Genomic DNA, 22,985 nt, shown 5'->3' on the forward strand with positions numbered 1-22,985 from the left:
TCTGTGTGTTTAGATTTTTTTAATTGGTCTGATTTAATTTAATTAATTAATTTAATTTAATTTAATTAATTAATTAATTTAATTCAGCTAAAACTCTGCTGAAAGGCCAGGGGGATTGTAAGGAAGCACACAGACAGCAGAGCGGCTTTGTGCAGTTTGTGCGAGACCAGCGAGAGGGCCACAGAAGCCGGAAGAGCGGCCAGACACACGCCTGGCACCAAGGAGGCCAGGTGCTCAGACCCTGGCTTTGGTGAAAGTCACGCAGTTGTGTCCGACCTTGTGACCCCCGTGGACGATACAGTCCATGGAATTCTCCAGACCACAATACTGGAGTGGGTAGCTGTTCCCTTCTCCAGGGGATCTTCTCAACCCAAGGATCAAACCCAGGTCTCCCACATTTCAAGTGAGTTCTTTACCAGTTGAGCCACAAGGGAAGCCCAAGAATAATGGAGTGGGTAGCCTATTCCTTCTTCAGTGGATCTTCCTGATCTGGGAATTGAACTGGGGTCTCCTGCATTGCAGGTGGATTCTTTACCAACTAAGCTATCAGGGAAACCCTGTCTTTGGTAGGAATTGATATTTGGCCCTTAGAAAGGAAACATCCATACCTGGGCAGGCCTGGTTTACAAAAGAGCTACTGGATGGGACTCAAGTCCCTCACTTGCACACCATGCCCACTGAGGACCCCCATTATAACCTTGGTCTGACACCTCCCACGACACACACCCTCTATATATAACCCAGACTATACTCACGCACTGCTCGCTGGTCTCTGGTATGAACTCCCCCTCGCTGTTGATGCTGGTGTAGGAGCCCTGCCGGGCGATGCGCTGCTGCCGCTCAGGCACGTAGCCAGGGGGAGGCGAGCTTCGGCCGGGGTTCTGGGAGCCTAGAGCACAGAAACAAGACCCTTGACGGGAGAGCCCAGGCCCCAGAGCCTGAGAGGAGCAGACACGGAGCCAGCTTGGACCCAGCGTCTGTTTGGTGGTGGAAAGCCTGTTTGTCTCTCTGAACATCCAGGAAGAGAAGGCGGGCCTCCTCCTAGCAAAGTCCTGGGGTTGAAGGAAACTTCCTGAACCAGGCAGCTTCTCCCCCTAATCCAAGGACCCCAAGAAGGAAGAAAACTCCTTAAGAGAAAAGTCAAAGAATGGTGGCAGGCTTGCTCTTTGAAAGAGAGTCTTTGAGGAGCTTAAAACCACTATTTTCAACGTCTTTCAAAGAAGTGATCCCTTCATTCTTCTACACAAAGTCAGTCATTCAGAATATATGGATCATTCAGTTTGTAGAGAAGATATTTTAATGAATTCGCCACCAAGAGGAGTTGGTATTCCAATCTCTTGTTGGAGGTATCAACTCACACTCTCTCCAAGAACCACTTGGATTAGGTATCTCAGGTGGGAAGCACCTGAGACTCTCGGTAGCCTGGCTTCCCCACTTGACTCTAAAGTAGAGGCTAGAAACCAAACTGCTCTGAAAACACGTGTAGAATTATGCTGGATTTCCACTTTGAACACCTCATTCACAGCTACAAATTCTGAGATAAGGAGGTGCCTAAACCATGCCTTTCAAATGATCTCAAACAACCCATGGAAGAGTCTGCTCAAGCTTTCTAAGCCCTGGCAGAAAATGATGCTGCTCAGAGTAGAAATTTAGAGATACTGTGCCATCAACTAACAGAGCAAAGAAATGAGTCATTTTCTTTCTTTTTTTTTTTTCTGGTCACCCGCACAGCATGTGGGATCTTGGTTTTCTGACGCAGGATCAAACCCACACAACCTGTAGTAAAAGCACAGTCTTAACCACTGGACCACCAGGAAAGTCCTCCTTTTCTTTTTTATCCTCTGTTACTTCGCCTTTAATTCTCACAACACTCCTACAGTGAGGGCGCACTGTGCACATCTGCCGTGTGCAGAAGGGAAGCCAAGGCCCAAAGTCATATAGTGACTCAACGGTGGTGCTGCAGCCAGAAAACAGCCTTTGTGACTCCCAGTACAGTTCGGGCAAGGCCATTTTGAGACTGTAATCTACTTCCAGAAAGGGCAGGCATACCATTCAACACAGAGATGGAAAGCAAAACTTCTCCCCAAGCTGGCCAGGCCATACATTCCCCAGAAGCAATCCAAACAGAGGAGGTGGGGGGATTCCACTCAAGGGGGAACCCAACTGCCTTTCTTCAAGGAGCAGGAGCGAGGCTAATATGGGGATTCCTCGACAGCACAAGAGAAACACAGGGCCACATTTTACATCACTCAGATTCAGAGGTGTTCTGTCCATGGTCACTTGTAAGCTGGATGCAAGATGCCCTCTGGCCAACGGAGGGCTCAAAGGCAACAACAAGATGGAGGTAAGAGGAAATCAAATGGGAATAAGAAAGCTACTCCATTTGTCAGAGGGTCAGATGTCAAAGATCCAGGCAGCCAGCCATTTCTCTCCCCACTGTACCATAAAATTCCAGTGTAACCATGGAAAAAAGATGGCTTTCTTAAGCCTTACCATGCCCCAAAGCACAGTTCACTTTTTAACATTTGGCTTACAAACATTAGCCAAGTGCCTGCTTCCCACTTCCAGCCTTGGATAACATTCTAGTAGCCCACAAGTCCTATGGAAATCCAATCCCTATGTTGGCAACAATTTGTCAGCAGCAGAAGCAACCCAAAGAGGTGAGCAAGGTATAGTGAGAAAAGCCTAAGCTTGAAAATCAGATGTGCAGAGATTCAGAGCAGGTTTTGTCACTCATTAGCTGAATGATTTAAACTCTCACCTAAATTTCCTCACTTACGAAAATGGGAAGAACTATCTACCTTATTGCCTTTTTTGAAAATTATAAATGAAATGTGGTAGCACAGGTACACACCTACATGCTAGAATTCCATTTGTTTCCTTCATTATATGTGGAGGAGATAACAGGTTAGACTCAAGATACATTCTGCCCTTGCAGGGTGCCTTCCTGTACTTCAGAAGTTAATCAGCTAGAAACTATTAATTCTAAGACCTCCTTTAGGTTCAGCCAGTCGATGCACTTATGTACATTTACACGGCTTCCTGAAATCCCTGCTGTTTCTGGGCACGGTCCTGGAAGCCTTGGTTTTCTGCTGCAGCGTTAGCAGAGGCCTCACCTGTGGTTCCCAGTTTTCCTGATGTCAAGACACAGGTGCAGGGATCCCCGTGTAAGTGGTGTGCGGACAGAGCAGAGGGGCCCTAATTCTGGATCTGGTTTCCTCATTACAGGAGGAAGAGGAGCTCTGTAGCATTTTTAGACTTCTTGAGTCTGTTTCTCACTCTTTTTGATTTTATAAGCCAGAATGTGTTTTAAATGCCTTCTTCCTGAAACTAGTCAGAGTGGATTCTGTTCTGTGCAACTCAACCCTGACCAATATATTCTGGAGTGAAAAGGTATTACATATTTGACCTAAAACAAACAAAAGGTGTCTCTTATGATTAGAGAGAAAGAAAAACTCTTACATACTGATGAAATCCCACACATTGGTCCAAACTATCCCAAGACAGGCTGAAGTACCCTCAGTCTGTCACACAGGGTGTCTAGGGTGAGACCTCCTGGGACAAAAGATCCATGGCCCCTCACCACCCATTCTCTCTCCTCCACCAGCTACCACTGAACTCCCCGCTGGTTCTGCAGGTGGGATGGGACTAGCTCACATGAAGCCTGCACTACAGACCCAGGAGGGGCTGGGGGAAAACAGCAGAGGGTTTCTGAGCTTTTATTTCCAGCCAGAGACTTTCACTTTTTCCAATACACATTGCTGCCTGCCGAGAGCCAGCCTTGTTATCTGATGGGCAGTGGGCCAGGGGCTATTGTGCACAGGCCCACAGCTTGGGGCAGGAAAGGGAAGTCTCCCCAAACCAATGGCTATCAGAGGAAGCGAATGGAAAAATCAGGAGTTGGCAGAACTGCTCCGGAGCATTTTCAGTTTTGTTTTTATCTTCATTTCAGAAATTAGGGGCTAATGACACACACAACAGCCGCTGAGAATGAGTGAGACAGGGACCAGAGCAGGACAAGATACTGACCACAGAGACTCACTGATGCTCACATGTTTACTAGCAGGACTGCAGCGAGCCAGGAGGCATGAGCACAGTGCCATGCCGGTTTGCAGTCAACCCAGGTCCCAGCGGGCACAACAGGGAGAGCAGCTTCTCTGGGCCACCCTCCCCTGGCACTCCAGCCTGCTCCTGCTCTAGTCTCACCAGGCCACTCGTGCCAAGGGGCCCCTGTCATTACCAGCTGAAGCAAAAGAACGGACTGATAATCCTGTGTTCAGGGTGGCCGCAGCTTCCTACAAAGCCTCTCTACACAGGGGTTCATGCTGCTGGCTGGCCACATTCCTCCTTGATCCAGGGCAGCAGAGCTGGAGCAAAACTCTTACCCCAGGATATGGCTGAGTCTTTTGCTCTGTTCTTTGACTCAAAGCTGAAAGAGAGTCTCCCAGACTTGAGCCCTTCTCATAGGAGACTCCTGTCAGGAAGCTGATGCAGTCAGGAAGTTGCCTCCACAGGGAGTTCTAGGGCTTTGGGTCAGTGTTAATGTGCAGGTCACTACAAGTACAAAGAGATAGCTGTTTTTGGCCATCAACTATTTTCTCTAAACCCGGTTCTCTCTTGGGGGGCGATGAGGGGAGGAATCCAATCTTTTTTTTCTTCATCAATGGAAAAGCTTAACCAATATATCCCCATTTCCTCACACTGGACCAGGCTGTACAGAACAGAGCTTCTCGATACTGTCATCCCATAAGACCCTGAGAAAATCCTGTGTTTCAACTTGCAAACCTCCCGTTTTGTTCTGAAGTTGCTACTACCACTACACAGTTTCTGGTCTGGTCCAGTACTGCAGAATTTTAAGCAAGGAGAAAAACCTGCGGGAGTGAAGGAGCTGGCCACTTTGTTCCTGTGTTTGCGGCCACCGCCTCGGCAGCTCACTCTCCTCATCTGTACCAGGGCGGAGGTCCGCACCGCGCGCAGCTCTCTAACCCGTTACTGTCCAGGTGCCACTGTCAGGCATCTCATCCTTTCAACACTCCCGTTTTTCCACCTCTCCTCTCTGAGGACCAGGGCTGCCTTCCTCCTTACCCAGGCACTGTAAGCCTTCGGCCTGGACTCCCCCGTTGACTCTCAGCAGGACCCCAGGGGACCCTAGGGTCCCCTCTTCACGGGCTCCAATCTCCTTTTCAGCTGTCTCTGTGCCTCCTTTCATCAACAAGCTCAGATCTCTAGCCTAAAAATAGCCTGACCTTATTTCTGCCACTCCCTTAAGCCACTAGCCCACCTCTTTTTTTTCTTTCACAGCCAAACCCTTTGAAAAAGAACTAATTGCCTCTACTCATCACCTTCCCATTCCTGAGGGGTTGCAATCTGGCATGCCCACTGCAGGTCACAGTGGCAAGAAGAGGAGCAAAATGGAATGAGAACAGAGACAAAGGCACTTAAGATGCGCTCGGCCAAACGCGAGTCAGATGTGGCAGGGATGAGTCCTTTACTTGAGGGCTTAAGGGCATCGCCTGATGTATTACGGAAGAAACAGTGCTTGAGCTCTCAGTGTCAAAGGTGGGTAGAATCTCCAGAGGCAAGGACACAAAGAAGGGTATCTTCACATAGGGAAATTCCGTCTGCCTTGTCTGGAGATCTTCCCCAGGGGTCTCTCTTTTGGGTTAACATATTATCTAGTAGGTTTTATTTTTGGTTTGGGGTGGTTTTTTTTTGTTTTTTTTTTTAAAGCTAATTGGATTGAAAAAAACTGGAATTCAAGGTATGTATATTATGATGGGAAAAACCAAAGGTGAACATGATAGCTGGTTTCAAGCATCTAAAAAGCTGTCACATGAAAGATGTTATCTGTGCTGCTCAAGATGGCAGTACTAGAGTCAATGGGTGAAGTGAGAGAAGGCAGAATCTCAACTCAAAATAAGGACTAATCTCAAATAAAGTTGTCTCAAATTGGGTTGGGCTTTGCTGCACTTCCTCATTATTGAAAATGCTGCAGTGGGAGCTGAATGACCTGCATGTTCAGTCTTCCGCTCAATACGCACAGGTATGTTGATGCTGGTGGGGAAGGAAGGCCAAGAGCCCCTCCTGTTGGTGGGGGCTGCGTCGCCAAGGCTTCTCATTTGACCCCATTTGCATGGCTAGGACTTCTGTCCCTCATGCTTAAACCCTAACTCCTCTCTTTCTGTTTCCTTCTATTCCAGAAGGCCCTACCCCATACGAGCAGAGCAAGCAATCAGATGTATGGATGAAAATGACAAGTTTTTACTCTTGGTCTGTCCTTTTCAACCTGGCTGGCGGCGTGGAGGACCTCCTTCCCACCCTGGCATACTCTCCCTCCTACTTCTCTGGTCACTCCTTTCCTGTGTCCTCCACAGGTTCATCCTCCTCTAACTGGTCACTGTCTGGATTTCTAAGGCTCAGTCCTAGGGCCTCTTTTCTTCTCACTCTAGAGTACGTTTAGAAACTCTCATCTGGGCCCATGGCTTCAACTTGATAACATCCATTTTTCTCCTCTACTGCTAGTTTTCTCCCCTCTGAGCTAGAGATTTGCAGAGTTAGCTGCCCATCTGCTGTCTTCTCTTAGCTGACTCAAATCCATCTCCAATTCAACCTGCCTAAAATTTCATGCCCTTCTCAGCACCTGAAACCAGGCTCACTTCTAATCTCTGTCTTGGTGAAAGGTACTGCCAGATATCCATAAACCAGTAACTTACCATCCTGCTCTCTCAACACCTGAAAATGCAATCCAATACCACAGTGGTTCTTAACCCTTCTGATCTTAGAACACTTTTTCACTTCTAAAATTGAGGACACCAAAGATCTTTTATTTATGGGGGTTATAACCAGTTGATATTCACTGTATTAGAAATTAGGGTCAGAAAGTTTAAAACACACTGATACACAAGCACACATCCCATTAGCCACAGAGCAATGATATTACCCCAAGCAGGTAACCTCTGGAAAATTCCTCTATTTGTGAGAGAATTAGTGAAAAGCCGATCGACGTCTTAGTATTATCATGAAAATAGTTCAGACCCTGCAGATCCTAAATGGATTTCAGTGACCACCCCACCACCTCCCCAGACCACAATGCCATGTTCTAATGGCGTTACCTTCTAAATGTCTCAAATCCACCTGGTCCTTCCGCTTTACTTACCATCACTAGTCTAATCCACGTTTCTGTCTTCTTTCATCTGGACCATTACATAGGCTAATATGGCTTTCCCTTGGAGCCATGCTTGACCCTCTTGGATCGGCTCTCCACCCCTTATGTAGCTAGAAAAATCTTTTCAAAATAAAAATCCGAATACATCACCCATTCCTCTTCACTTAAAAATCCTAAAGTGGATTTTTTACTGCCTTCACCATAGGACTGAAATCTACCTGACAGTCCACAAGGCTTGGCCCCTCCTGCTCAGCCTCAGCCCATCCCCCTTGCCCTGTTCTCAGGTCTCCAGCCCTCAGGGCTTCCTCCTGTTCCTGAAACACAGGGCACTCCCCTTTTCATGAGGCCTCTGCAAGCAAAGCCAGGAACTCTCCTCCCTGTCCTTTTGAATAACTCCCATTCATGCTCTAGGTCACAGCCTAAGGCTTCACTGGCCCTAAAATCAGGTCATATCCTTCAGCTGTATGTGCTAACACCACCACACACCTTTTGGTCACAGCGTATAATTAGAGATAAGTCACGACAAGTGAGATCTGACCTCCTACAGGTATATAAGGGCCACAGGGACAGGAACTGTGTTTTTGATTTCCATGATTCCGGCACACAGCAGATATTCTAGCTAATTATTTCCTAAATGAACAAATGAGTAAAAGGAGAGAGATACCATAAGATAATGTGATAAGCGTTAGAACAGAGATGGTACCAGGGGTCACCACTCCCAGCAGCTGCCCACCGCCCACAGAGCAAGTCCATGTGCAGTTGAGGCTCCTTGGTCATAGCAGACATCTCTATTTCTCCTTCAAATACATCAGCCCAGTCAGAAGGGTACGTGGGATCACCACCAGCAGACCCCTGAAATGACCTCTCCCCTCATCCTGGCCTATGGAAATCCTCCATAACCTCTAAAATTCCAGCTCACATTGGATGTACATCCCAGGTCATTCTAGTCAGACATAGCCTCTGCCACATCCCAGCTTTACGAGTCTCTTTCATAATCCAGAACCACCTGGTGTTCTCAGAAGTCACCATCTTCTTTGGTGATTGTGCCTGGCAGATGCCCCTTTCTGTGCCTGGAATATCTGTCTACATTTCACACTCAGTAAATCTTCCCTTCATTTGTCATCTCTGATGTTCCCTCTCTTGTGAAAGCAAAGTCCTGGGCGGAGCTGGTTCTCTCTCCTCTGTGTCCCCACACCACCCTCGGCCTTCCAGGTGCCTCCACCGTAGACCCCACACCAGCCTAGAGCCTGGGATATAATGCTGGCTGAAGGGAGGAACCCAGGATCTCTGCATGCTGGGAGGCTGTGTTGCCCATTCTTTATATAGACAGGAACTCATTTGTAGAGATTTTACTCCTCAGCACTCTCAGACAAGGAAATTCCAAATCGGGCCCCTATGACAATGGCCAACCTTTTAGCACCCACCTCCACACACGTCACAGGCACTTGCTTAGGAGCAGGAGGCCACATCACTGCCCAGTGTCAGTACTCACTGCTTCCTCCACAAAGGAGCAGTGCTGACCCCCTCCAGCCCCTTGGTCTCTACAGGGACTCCAGAACAGAGGCCAAACTAGCAGAGATACGCAGGTTCCAGGACACCTGGATTCTAGGGCCAGAGATGCTCTGGATAAGGTCTCCCTGCTCGGGTATTGGCTCTCCCCTCAACCAGCTTACTGTAAACATACCCATCAATCATCCACAAGGCTATGGAAATATGAAATGCATATATGGACTTCCAGCTTGGCAACACTTACTACCAGAGCTTCCTCAGGCTCCAGAAATTACTCAGTGAGGCAGAGTCAGTGCATCAGCAGCACAATCTTTCTGCTGCTCCCTGGGGAGGCTTCTTATTCCCACACAAGCTCCATGACAGGACTGATGCTTAGAATGCAGCACCCCGGCCACCCCGTTCCGCCTGGCTGCCAGCTCAGCTCCAGATCTCCAGAGAGCAGTTCAGTTCAGTTCAGTCACTCAGTCATGTCCGACTCTTTGCGACCCCATGAATTGCAGCACGCCAGGCCTCCCTGTCCATCACCAACTCCCGGAGTTCACTCAGACTCAGGTCCATTAAGTCAGTGATGCCATCCAGCCATCTCATCCTCTGTCGTCCCCTTCTCCTCCTGCCCCCAATCCCTCCCAGCATCAGAGTCTTTTCCAATGAGTCAACTCTTCACATGAGGTGGCCAAAGTACGGGAGTTTCAGCTTTAGCATCAGTCCTTCCAAAGAACACCCAGGGCTGATCTCCTTCAGAATGGACTGGTTGGATCTCCTTGCAGTCCAAGGGACTCTCAAGAGTCTTCTCCAACACCACAGTTCAAAAGCATCAATTCTTCGGCACTCAGCCTTCTTCACAGTCCAACTCTCACACCCATACATGACAACAGGAAAAAACACAGCCTTAACTAGACGGACCTTTGTTGGCAAAGTAATGTCTCTGCTTTGGAATATGCTATCTAGGTTGGTCATAACTTTCCTTCCAAGGAGTAAGCGTCTTTGAATTTCATGGCTGCAGTCACCATCTGCAGTGATTTTGGAGCCCAAAAAAATAAAGTCTGACACTGTTTCCACTGTTTCCCCATCTATTTCCCATGAAGTGATGGGACCGGATGCCATGATCTTCGTTTTCTGAATGTTGAGCTTTAAGCCAACTTTTTCACTCTCCACTTTCACTTTCATCAAGAGGTTTTTGAGTTCCTCTTCACTTTCTGCCGTAAGGTTGGTGTCATCTGCATATCTGAAGTTATTGATATTTCTCCCGGCAATCTGGATTCCAGCTTGTGTTTCTTCCAGTCCAGCGTTTCTCATGATGTACTCTGCATAGAAGTTAATAAGCAGGGTGACAGTATACAGCCTTGACGTACTCCTTGTCCTATTTGGAACCAGTCTGTTGTTCCATGTCCAGTTCTAACTGCTGCTTCCTGACCTGCATACAGTTCTCAAGAGGCAGGTCAGGTGGTCTGGTATTGCCATCTCTTTAAGAATTTTCCACAGTTTATTGTGATCCACACAGTCAAAGGCTTTGGCATAGTCAATAAAGCAGAAATAGATGTTTTTCTGGAACTCTCTTGCTTTTTCCATGATCCAGCAGATGTTGGCAATTTGATCTCTGGTTCCTCTGCTTTTTCTAAAACCAGCTTGAACATCAGGAAGTTCACGGTTCACGTATTGCTGAAGCCTGGCTTGGAGAATTTTAAGCATTACTTTACTAGCATGTGAGATGAGTGCAATTGTGCGGTAGTTTGAGCATTCTTTGGCATTGCCTTTCTTTGGGATTGGAATGAAAACTGACCTTTTCCAGTCCTATGGCCACTGCTGAGTTTTCCAAATTTGCTGGCATATTGAGTGCAGCACTTTCACAGCATCATCTTTCAGGATTTGAAATAGCTCAACTGGAATTCCATCACCTCCACTAGCTTTGTTCGTAGTGATGCTTTCTAAGGCCCACTTGACTTCACATTCCAGGATATCTGGCTCTAGGTCAGTGATCACACCATCGTGATTATCTGGGTTGTGAAGATCTTTTTTGTACAGTTCTGTGTATTCTTGCCACCTCTTCTTAATATCTTCTGCTTTTGTTAGGTCCACACCATTTCTGTCCTTTATCGAGCCCATCTTTGCATGAAATGTTCCCTTTGTATCTCTAATTTTCTTGAAGAGGTCTCTAGTCTTTCCCATTCTGTTGTTTTCCTCTATTTCTTTGCATTGATCGCTGAGGAAGGCTTTCTTATCTCTTCTTGCTATTCTTTGGAAAACTGTTCAGTTTGATGCAATTCTACCCGCCCAGAGAGAACCTGTATGGACAGCAGCAGGGGTTCCAGCAACATCAGGGCAGCAATCTCAATGCAAATGCTGACAAGGCCAGACTTCCCCCTTGAAACAAACTGCACAATTCAAAAAGAGAGCTTTCTCCTCAAATGTGGGAAAAGGGATCCAGAGCAAAACTGGACTGCCTGGTGCAATGCACAGATCTGATTTAGATTTCTTTCCCAGGAAGGCCTGGCAGCAGCTACATATCTTTCTGACTAATGAGCCAACTGTATATATTACGTCAGTAGTCTCCTGTCCTCCTAGACAACTTAGGACGCTCCAGGAGTCTTGTTGGCCTGCATCTTCCGTGAAGTATCAGAACTCCTCAGGAACCATAAGCAAGAGGCTTGATATCAAAACTCAAACTTGGACCTGACTTCTACCTCCACAAGTCCCTAGTCTTTTGGGCAAAGTATGGTCAGAAGTGAGGGCCACTGTCACTGAAGGTCCTCAAGCAGATGTTTGAGATCACTTTTTCGGGGCTGTTGAAGAGGACCTGATTATCCCACCACAGCATGACACCATAAGGGTCAGGACTCCATCCCAATCATATCACTATTTCTCTTCCCCAAGGAAACGCATGGAAGATTATTCCAAACAGCCTAGCAGTCAATAATGTTTGATGACTGTTTTTTAATTAATAATTATTTTTTAAAAGAATATTAAAAAAAAAAACATAGGCAGATAGATAAGAGGAAAAAAAGGGATGAGATACTCACTGACAGAGAGGTGCCTGCTCCTGGACTCAGGGGGCTGGTAGATGGTATTTATATCTCCCGCAGACTGGGAAGCTTTGATTCGCACTTGCCTGGACACCCCGGAGTGGGGAGAGGAACTGGTCTGCAAGATAAGAGGAAAAAGGCAGCTTACTAAGGAGGCAGGCTGTGAAACGTCCCCTCGCCCCTCCCTGGAACTCACCATGCTCTCAGCCACCTTCATGCTTTCAGTGCATGAGCTTCTCAGCTTTCCCCCAAACCTCACTCCTCAATCAGATTTGGCCCATCGCTATTTGCTCAATGTCATTTTACAGTTTCACTGATAGAAAGCACTGATACCCAGTGCTCCCATGTAATAGGTGATGACCCAGACACACAGGAATACCAGGCATTCCTGTAGTAATGTGCCAAACAGAAAACAGCTGTAAATATCCTCTCATAAAACTCTCTGAAGGGTTGGGGAGAATAGCAGGAAAAGCAGATTTCTCAGCAGCAAGATCACCTGTTGCATGGGGGTTCACAGTGGAAAATGATGGCCACCTCTGCATCAAAAACTCTGGTTGATAAAACATTTTAAAAATAATGTGATATGCTTCTTCTTCCCCCCTATCATTGCTCCCTGAAAATTAGGGTACAGTGAGCTTGGCTACTTCATATTCCTGGAGTTTACATGTGAACCATCTTGGGACCATGTTCATCTCAGAAAGACTATCACAGGTACCATGCTGCCAGAGGTCAAGGCCTTCAGGACAGGGTCAGCAGCCTTGCTACATCCACCCCACTTTGCACTGACTCAGTTGGGCCACGAGGTGAGCCCTAGAAAGAAAACAAAGCAATAAAAGGGGGCCTGGCATGAGAAAGTTTACAACTGAAGCCTGAAGGGGAGCAAGTGATGTCAGGCTGTGCTCATAAGTAAGTAGAGTGCTATGGAGAGTGGGAGCTCAGAATTTATAAATAACTTGGGTCAAAATTTCTACTTGTTTCTCTTTTTCTCTCTCTTTCTCTCTCTCACACACACCTCCCGTAAGAAAAAAAAAAAGTACAACCAAAACAAACTCTATCCTGTCCTCCAGGAAAAAGGCTTCCCGCACGCACTCAGGGGTAGATCCAGCTGCCAAGCAGCCTTCTCTGGTCTCCCTGCGCCAGACCTGATCACATGCCGGCTGTCCTGACACACTGTCCTGCTCTAACGGGAAGTCAGGACCAAGGGGAAGTGAGTGTTCTTGCTGAAGCCTCCGATGTGCAATAGCTCTCCGCCAAGGGTCAGAGAGGAAAAAACAATCAAAGCCACACGCTGGGGAAGCAGGTCAGTAAGGGGCACAGAAAGGCTACAAGCCCTGCAGTCAGAAAGAGAAGAGCTGTGCTGAGGACCTCAAGGACACCTGCTGGGACACAGGGCCTGACACAGAGTGGGAACTCCATACATCTTGGCAACACAATCTGAAATTACCGAAGAATATAAATTCTAATCTCTCTATTTTCAAATCTAAAAGCTGAGACAGGAAATGAGGTTCAATAGCCGGCACAAGCATAGGTTTCTAAGAGGAAAGGCTGACTGCGGCATCAAGTTGGAAAACAGATGAAGGGAATCAGCGAAGGTTTCCAAGCAGGGCTTCTCACATTGCCACGTGCACACAAATTGCTTGGGACCTTGTTCAAATGCAAGATTCTGATTCAGCAGGTCTGGGGTGAGACTGAGGATCTGCATTTCTAACCAGCTTTCAGGTGATGTTGATGAGGTGGTACATAGACCACACTCAGAGCAGTGAGGTCCTGGGAGGTGAGTCATATTTGGTTTAAAGCAGTGCTTCTCAGCCCCATCTACCCAGCAGAACTGCCTGTGGGGTTTTCAACACCTCAGACCAACTACAGCACACTCTCTGGGGGTAAGACCCAAGGACTGGTATTTTTAAAATCTCCCCCAAGTGTTGGTAATATTTGGTCAAGTTCAGAAAACCCTGATTTTAGGAATGACATGAGAATGACATGGTAAACAAAAATGAGGATGATGCAAGGATTCAAGGAACCTGGAACACGACCTAGAAGTGGGAAAGAGAGGGAGGAAGGTGGGACTAGGGAAAAATAAAAGGGCCTGCAGAGAGTGAAAGGGGTCCCAATGGGTGCAAAGTGTGTAGCTGGCAGAACATTCTAGAGATAGCAAATAGAAGGCACTAGACCATTCTGTGAAAACCTCACTGAAAGACTCTGTGGGTAGCAGTGTGTTGTGGCCGACACAAACAACATGAAATTTCACCAGGGAACCACGTGCACAAAGACTGCAGTCACTGGAAACCAGCAAAAAAAGATTATAAAAGTTGACCCACGAATTATCTTGATAAAAGATTTGGTGGCATCAGACAAAAGGAGCAGTTGAACTCAATGATGCAGGGGGAAAAAAGGGGTATCCATGTGTTTGCTTTAGTTTGGTTCATGGCTTTGGCCAGGTGAGATGGGAGGAGTATGACTATCCACCTTGCTGAGGGATGAAGACAGATGAAAGGCTAAAATCTGTCATAGAAAGAGCAATAAAAAAGGAATCCAGAGAAGAGACAGTACATTTAAAAACAAGAATGAGAAGGGAAGTAAAGGTTCAGATGGTAACAAAAGGTTAATGAGGTGATAGGCTGCTAAAACTGAAGGAAACTATAGAGAACAAAGTAGCTGACAGTGATCATCAAGATGGGATGAAGACCGGGGTATGTGGTGTCCTGAAGAAGTGTATGCAGAGTGTGATCTATGGGCTGGTGCCAGGCTCCAACCTATGGTGAACCAGTCCTCTACAATTTAAGTACTGAAATGAAGAGTAAGTTGCTAATGAACACTTTGGCAACAATTTGGCAGAGTGACTTATGCCTATTGAATCTAACAATGAAAATCGGGGGCTTGTGTTTTATATGTCTCTAGTTAATTTTTCCACTTTTCAGTTTTTGTGTTTTTTAAAAAGAACTGGTCTATGACAGATTGGAAACTAGAAGAACAAAAGTGAGATTTCATCACAAACAGAGAAGCACTCTTCTAAAGGAGGACACCTGCTGCTGCTGCTAAGTCGCTTCAGTCATGTCCGACTCTGTGCGACCCCATAGACGGCAGCCCACCAGGCTCCCCCGTCCCTGGGATTCTCCAGGCAAGAACACTGGAGTGGGTTGTTATTTCCTTCTCCAGTGCATAAAAGTGAAAGTGAAGTCGTTCAGTCGTGTTGGACTCTCAGCACTGCCATGGACTGCAGCCTACCAGGCTCCTCCATCCATGGGATTTTCCAGGCAAGAGTACTGGAGTGGGGTGCCATTGCCTTCTCTGACACCTGAGCACATAGCAATTTTGGATCATGATACCTCTGTTTACAAAGAAGTCTGAAGTCTAGTTGAGGAAGTCTCCAAGGAAAGATTTCATCACCACCAATACTGTTAGTCTTAAATGTAAATCTGTATAAATGTCAAGAAATAGGAGCAGCTTAAGCATTCTAACAGTAGCAAAACTGGTTACTGAATAAAAGTATGGTCTATCCATTCAAGGGACTTCTGCATCCTTATAAATTATAATCATGAAGACTGTATATTAACAGAAAAATGTACATGACAATAAGTGAAAAATTAAATTAGAAAACTGCATAAACACCATGACAACACGTAAAAGTGTGTATACATATGGCCAAAGAGAAACATATGGAAAAATCAATGTTTTGGTGCCAGAATTATGTAAGACAATCCTTTTTTATTATTTTAACTTTACAATATGTTACACTGACTTTGTAATTTTTTAAATATACATCCTTAGAAAGAGAGGCATCAATATGGCATTTATTTCATGCAACATCTAATGTAATGCCATGAGTGTCAGAGATCAGATGGTCATCTCTCACACAGCTCTGGGTGCTGCAGCAGCACCTGCAGCTGAGCGCACCCTTTGATGGATGTGGAGGCAACTGTATAGAATCAGTTGTCTCAAGTTTCTCGTCAGGGGAGTGGAGGGATCACCATCAGGGTTGTTGGCTCCCAGTTAAACCATCATGTCATTAAATTTCAATCCCAACTTCTTCTGTAAAGAAGGGGTTTGCTAAATACGGTCTCTACTTGACTCTTGCTAACATTTCAAGTAGTCACTGTTGCTCTCTTAGGAAGATGGGTTCCAGAACAATAAAATACAGCTCCAGTTCTCAAGGACCTTACAATCTTTTGGGATAAAATTTATAAATACGCAACAACTTTAGGGCAATTACTAAGCAACCTATAAACTAGTGTGCAAATTATATCCAAAGACTAAAGGAAAGGGGAATAATCAATATGGCCTCAGTCAAAAATACTGGCCAAACTGTAGCAGGTAAATCAAGCTAGAACCTAAAAAAAGGCTGACAACCATGGTCTGGCAAAAAGGAAGAAAGAACTGCAGAAGAAGGGAAGTATGCTGGAGAACTTGGAAAGATGAGACTGGGGAGCTGAAAGAAGGATCGTTAGAGAAAAACCTTGGGTGCGAGGCTACATTTAGATCTTACAAGCTGGGCAACGAGGAAGGACCTCAAGGAGAAGGGAAGGAACTGGGACAGAGAAATGAAGGAATAAAGTGTGTATTTCACTTCAGAATACTTTCCAAAACATATCCAGAAAAAAAGGCACTGGGAAAGAGAAGACCAGTCCTCATGCACAAGGACACTTCTATAATATTAGAAAACATCTTCTTTATTCTAAGGCTTCCTAACTACATTCTTCTGTGTCTTTCCCTAATCAACAGACATTCTAAAGTCTCTTTAAAAATAAAGCACCATTCCCTCTAAATTCTGCTCGGTATAGGGCATCCACGGTTCTCAGGCAGCAACATTAGCTGTCCACAGTTGGCTGTTTTCAAGTATATGGAAAGGAAAGAACACCAAAGAAACTTTCAGGGATGTGTATGTGAAGAAAACTGGTAGAGGAATCAGACAGAAGACAGATACAGATTACAAGCACTCTTGCGAAACATAGGCCCTTGGGGATTCTTTAGGAAAGGAAACTGTGTAAGGAAAAATCCCTAAGTTCTGAAGGTCCCTAAGATTGCTGCCATTTGGTAAGGCAGCAGATGCTAACTTACTAGAGGCCCTTTAGTCTATGGCCTTTTTCCCACTGAACAGACGGAAAAGTGTGTTTTCTACATGTGTCCCAAGGGAAAGTCACAGTTGCCGAGTTGTGGGAGTTGGGTTTACAAAGCATGACAGTCTCAAATCCTTGACAGTCTTTGCTAATCAGCACCCCCACGCTAAGCAAATCTCCCTTGCTGGGGTCCAAATCTAGTTTAAAATTTAAAAAAAACACATTAACTATACAGAAAAAGAATCCTCTCCTTTATCATAAAATGCTTTCCTTCCTCCCACACCACAAGCCAAGTAACCTTCAGCTGCAACTTTAACACTGATGATCTGGCTTTGGAGTAAAACCAAATGCAAAAGGCTAGCTGACTGCTGACCCAGTGGGCTAGACCGCACTTATGTTCTCGCTTTAGCAGTGACAGAGGAACACAAAACTCCATCAAGGAAGAACCTGAACTCCTGAAGGACAGCAAGCTGTGTCTTCAGCTGTCAGTCCAGGGCAGGGGCTACTTACATGGTTTCTGTCCTGGGACAGCAACAATATTCTAAGACTTTTCATGCTTGAGCTTCTATCCAAAATGTCAATTGCTTTGTCAAGATCATCTTGATTCTTCAGCAGGATGGAGAGCTGTGACACAGGACCCAGAAAAAGGAAATCATATAAAATATGTCTTTAGTCTGCAAAAATAACCAAATTAACACTAAAAATAAATTTGGAGAAAAACAATCTCAATGCATACTCTGGAGTCCTCAAAAGACCTAACTGAAGCCATAGAGATATTTTCTTTTTTTCTTCATTAAGTGCACAATTTAATAAGTTTTAGGAAAATGACAGAGTTGTGCAACCATCACCATAATTCAATTTTAAAACATTTTCACTGCTTTAAAAAGATCTCTTGTGCCCATTCACAGTCACTCCTTTTTTCTACCTCTCACCCCAGGCAACCACTAATCTACTTTTTGTCTCTAGAGATTTGCATTTCCTGGACATTTCATATAAATGAAATCACACAATTCATATATATTCGATTCAATTCATACTTTTGCATCCAACTTCTTTCATTTTGCTTAGTGTTTTTGAGTTCATCCATGATGTAGCACATTAGTACTTTATTTCAAGATATTTTCTGAGAAGAGCTTCCTCTCTCAAAATACTCTTTACTCCAAAGCATCAAGTCCCAAACAGTTTTAGCCCCCATATTTCTTCCCAACTTGAGCAGCAGAAGTGTGTCCCACCCTACTCTGTGCTGACATTAACAGAACAAGCAAAAAGGCAGAGGAGGAGGAGAGGGAGGGCTGAGGATGAAAACATTACTCAAATAAGAACACAAATTTAGACCACACAGAAGGGTTTAATATCTTAATGTTTAAAGGTTAAAAACAAAATCCATGACTAGAACCAAAAATGACTTCCTCTGTTTTCATTCCACTGAAGTATTAAAGAGAAGATTCTTGAGGATATAGACAAGTCTTACTTGCTATTAAAAAGCAGAAGATGTTGAGTTCAGTTCTGTCGCTCAGTCGTGTCCAACTCTTTGTGACCCCATGAACCGCAGCACGCCAAGCCTCCCTATCCATCACCAACTGCGGGAGTCTACCCAAACCCATGTCCATTGAGTCAGTGATGCCATCCAACCATCTCATCCTCTGTTGTCCCCTTCTCCTCCTGCCCCCAATCTTTCCCAGCATCAGGGTCTTTTCAAATAAGTCAGCTCTTCGCATCAGGTGGCCAAAGTATTGGAGTTTCAGCTTCAACATCAGTCTTTCCAATGAACACCCAGGACTGATCTCCTTTAGGATAGACTGGTTGGATCTCCTTGCAGTCCAAGGGACTCTCAAGAGTCTTCTCCAACACCACAGTTCAAATGCATCAATTCTTCGGCGCTCAGCTTTCTTTATAGTCCAACTCTCACATCCATACATGACTACTGGAAAAACCATAGCCTTGACTAGATGGACCTTTGTTGACAAAGTAATGTCTCTGCTTTTGAATATGCTATCTAGGTTGGTCATAACTTTCCTTCCAAGGAGTAAGCGTCTTTTAATTTCATGGCTGCAATCACCATCTGCAGTGATTCTGGAGCCCAAAAAAATAAAGTCAGCCACTGTTTCCCCATCTATGTGCCATAAAGTGATGGGACCGAATGCCATGATCTTAGTTTTCTGAAATATTATGAGTACTTAGTATTAAAAGATGCATAAATATGCTATGCCTTAAGACCTAACGAATGTCAGCTCTTATACATCTGTGGCAAACACAAGCAAAAATCCAATTAATTTCTGCGATTCCCAATTTATAATACAAGGAAATGAGAACTCTAAATCCTAGGCCAGGAAATAACAAATAGTAAAAAACAGTATTTAAAATCTCAAAACAACCCATGGAATGAGATGAAATTCTACAGATCATATCACATTAAAGAATTCACTTCTGAGTAACATATAAAGTAAGGATAAATAAGGGCTAGTGTCGGGTGGAGATACGAGAAGATAAAGAAATTACTGGAGTATGTTTTAACTAAAAAAAAAAAGCTACAGTTTTGCAAATGTATGTTAAGGATCTAGTATCCAGAATATATGAAGAACTCTTACAAGTCAACAATAAAAGGACAAGTAATCCAGTTTTTTAAATGGGCAAAGGATTTGAATATATATTTGTCCAAAGAAAAATCAATAAATGGCTAATAAGTACATGAAAAGATACTCAATATCATTAGTCATTAGGGAAATGAAAATTAAAACCACAATAAAATATCACTTCATACCTACTAGGATGGCTATAATTTTTTTAAAAAAGAAAAAAAAAAATCACAAGTACTGGTGAGAATGTGGAGAAACTGCAATCCTCATATATTGCTAGTAGGAATGTAACGTGGCACCAGCCAATATGAGAAAATTGGGCAGTTGCTCAAAAAGTTAGATACAGAGTTTCTACAAGACCCACAATTCTACTCTTAGGTATATTTTAGAGGATTGAAAACATCTGTTCATATAAAACTGGTACACAAATGTTTATAGCAGCATTATTTATAACAGTCAAAAGTAGAAAAACATCAAGAGGTGAATGAAGGGATACACAAAATGTGGTATACCCATATCATGGAATATTATTCAGCCACAGAAAGGAATGAAGTCTGACACATGCTACAATATAGATGAGCCTTGAATACATGCTCAGTGAAAAAAGCCAAATACAAAGGCCACATACTGTGTCATTCCATATATACAGAATGTTCCGAATAGGCATATCCAGAGATGTAATGTAAATAAGTGGTTGCCTGGGGGTTAGGCAGTGGAGGGGGAATGGGAAGTGAGTGCTAATGAGTATAGTGTTTCTCTTCGGGGTGATAAAAAGGTTCTGGAATCTGGTACTGGTAGTTAACACAACTCTGAATATACTAAAAATCACTGAATTATACAGTTTAAAAATGTAAATTTAAAAATAAAAGGGTAAGTGATATGGTAGGTGAATTATATCTCAAAAAAGCTATTTTAACAAAAATATAAGTAAAATCAAAGATTTTTCATCTGTGGTTCACAAGTCCTGACAAGGCAGGGTTTAGAGGGCAAAGAAAAATAGGTTGAGAGAGTTGAAATTAATAAGATATAAATTAGTCAACTCTTAGTCACTGACATTAGCAGAGTATGGAAAAATATGAATGATTTAATATAATAACAATTATGGGAGTTCCCTGGAGGCCTAGTGGTTAGGATTCTGGGCTTTCACTGACATGGCCTGGGTTCAATCCCTGGTCTGGGAAATGAGGTCAAAAAACAAAAACAGAAACAACAACAACAGTAAAAAAGTGATGAAAAATAAATGTTCAAACACATTAGTCTTCACTGACTCTTAAAATATATTTGGTTTAGAATCAATATCTGCATAAATATTTGAATAAAGGAATGCCCAACATTCTGGGCAGTCACTTCTTTGGCAAAAGAGTTTGAAAATGGATTTTGGGACATACGGAATTCTTAATGGAAATATTAACGGAAAGAGAAACAAGTAGTGCTAAATCATCCAGAAAAATCTTTCCTAACTAAAGAACACCTTCTTGAATGCTGACTGGCTAGCTGATTTTAGCCTCACTTTTTCATATAGTCATGGATGCTTGAACTGTTCTATGGATTTTTCACTTATATTTTGGAGGTTCTCATATTCTGGATTTAAAATGTGTTAGTTTACATACTTTGAAATGCTTACATCTGTTTTATTTATTAACCATAGTGTTACTGATTTTCTAAATTTGATGTATTTCTAAAATCTATCCAAAAAGCAAAAGCTCATATGGTCTTATTTTTGTTAGCTATATGCCAGCATATACCCAACTGGGAAGCTTCCCTAGTGGCTCAGTGGTAAAGAATTTGCCTGCAATGCAGGAGATGCAGAAGACTCAGGTTCGATCCCTGAGTCAGGAAGATTCCCTGCAGGAGGACATAGCAACCCACTCTAGTATTCTTGCCTGGAGAATTCCATGGACAGAGGAGACTGGCGGGCTACAGTCTATGGGATCACAGAGTCGGACACAACTGAAGTGACTGAGCAAGCATGCGTACCCAACTGTGGCTGTACATTTTGTTTAAAGAGGACCAGAAAGTTTTTAGCCAACAAATCTCAGCTTCTACAGACTTCAGCCCCAGAGTTTGGAGGAAATTCTTAACTTTTCAACCACTAAAATAAAACTACACAGGAAAGGCCTCTCAAAGAGCCATGAGGTTGCCCAGCTTTCCTGTCTATTCCCCTCAACTTAGTTCCCTCAAGGAGCAAGCTTTTTTTTTTTTAAGCCTTTATTTTCCACTAAGGGATGAATCAATCCTTTTCTTTTTTTTAAGATTTTAATTTATTTTATTTTTTGGCTGTGACAGGTCTTCAATGCTTTCTCTAGTTGCAGCATCTGGGCTTTTCATTGCAAGGGCTTCTCTTGTTGCAGAGCATAGGCTCTAGGTATGTGGGCTTCCACAGTTGCAGCACATGGGCTCAGTAGTTATAGCTTGTGGGCTCTAGACCGTAGGCTCAGTAGCTGTGATGCATGGGCTTAGTCGCTCCGCAGCATGTGGGTTCTTCACAGACCAAGGATCGAACCCATGTCCCCTGCATTGGCAGATGGATTCTTAACCACTAGACCACCAGGGAAGCCCCTCAAAGTGCAGGCTCTTTACTGGGCACAAATACATTGCCTTTCAGACTAATTTAAAGCATCAACCTAAGCAGACTACAGCCTCTAGAACCTTCCTTGGAGCTGGGAAAGCAGCCAAGTAACTGACATTCAAAAGAATTCCTTCCTGGGTGATGTTCAAAGTATGCATAAATAAGGACCACTGGGTGGGGTTAGGAGGAGTAAACATTTAAAGAAATGATTAGAGCAGGTGCTAATGTTTGACACCAGCTACAATCAGAAGCTAAACTCTGAGAAGAATCCAACATTTATGACTATCAATAGAGGTTGACCGGAGAAGGTAATGGCACCCCACTCCAGTACTCTTGCCTGGAAAATCCATGGACGGAGGAGCCTGGTAGGCTGCAGTCCATGGGGTCGATGAGGATCAAACACGACTGAGCGACTTCACTTTCACTTTTCACTTTCATGCACTGGAGAAGGAAATGGCAACCCACTCCAGTGTTCTTACCTGGAGAGTCTCAGGGATGGGGGAGCCTGGTGGGCTGCCATCTAATGGGGTCGCATAGGGTCGGACACGACTGAAGTGACTTAGTAGCAGCAGCAGCAGCAGAGGTTGACAGTCCTACCCACCAGTTTTCCCCACATCCCCAGCCCTGCTGAACCCTCTGCTATAGCAAGGCAATGCTAAGCTCTGACCCTGATCCCCGTACCTGACTCCACCATGGAGTTATTAGAGCTACCGGCCTAGAATGAGCAGAGGGAATGGAATTAGCTGTGCAATCTTCCATGCAGTAAAAAAGAAAAATCCCAGAATTATTGGAATTAACAAAAGAGGCTCCAGAAAATGAAAACCTGCAGATGACATAAGAAGAACAAACTCGGAGATCCTCAGTTAAGCAGAGAGAAACAAGGTAGGCAAGGTGCTCCGAGTATCCCCAGGCTATCTGTCTGCCTACCTCATTGTTCATGTAGTGCAGATCCAGAGGCTGCCCGAACACTGCTGTCACCTTGTGCTCCACATCTTCGTATCTCACAGGCCGGCTGAATGCTATAATTCTGAAACAGAACAGAAGCACGGTTAACTGTGTATTTTAAATGCAGGGTTTAGAAGGTATGACTCC

The 22,985-nt window shown here is 44.3% G+C and overlaps 1 protein-coding gene across 7 annotated transcripts in view; it reads right to left on the minus strand.

Annotated features, from left to right (window-relative positions):
- The window catches only part of MAP3K3 (mitogen-activated protein kinase kinase kinase 3), a 60,798-nt gene that overhangs the window by 12,514 nt on the left and 25,299 nt on the right, over positions 1–22,985 (minus strand). For all 7 annotated transcript variants that reach the window (XM_086356978.1, XM_086356980.1, XM_086356981.1 and 4 more), the window contains 4 exons: positions 22,821–22,920; positions 17,259–17,372; positions 11,692–11,812; positions 756–889 (listed from right to left, as the gene is read on the minus strand). In XM_086356978.1, the coding sequence (XP_086213104.1) occupies positions 756–889; positions 11,692–11,812; positions 17,259–17,372; positions 22,821–22,920 (469 nt within the window). Of the gene's footprint in view, positions 1–755; positions 890–11,691; positions 11,813–17,258; positions 17,373–22,820; positions 22,921–22,985 lie in introns of those variants that run through there.

Source organism: Bos grunniens, chromosome 19 (genome assembly GCF_055505025.1).
Source record: "Bos grunniens cultivar Pamir isolate PY7600 chromosome 19, Bosgru_T2T1.0, whole genome shotgun sequence".
Taxonomy (NCBI): domain Eukaryota; kingdom Metazoa; phylum Chordata; class Mammalia; order Artiodactyla; family Bovidae; genus Bos; species Bos grunniens.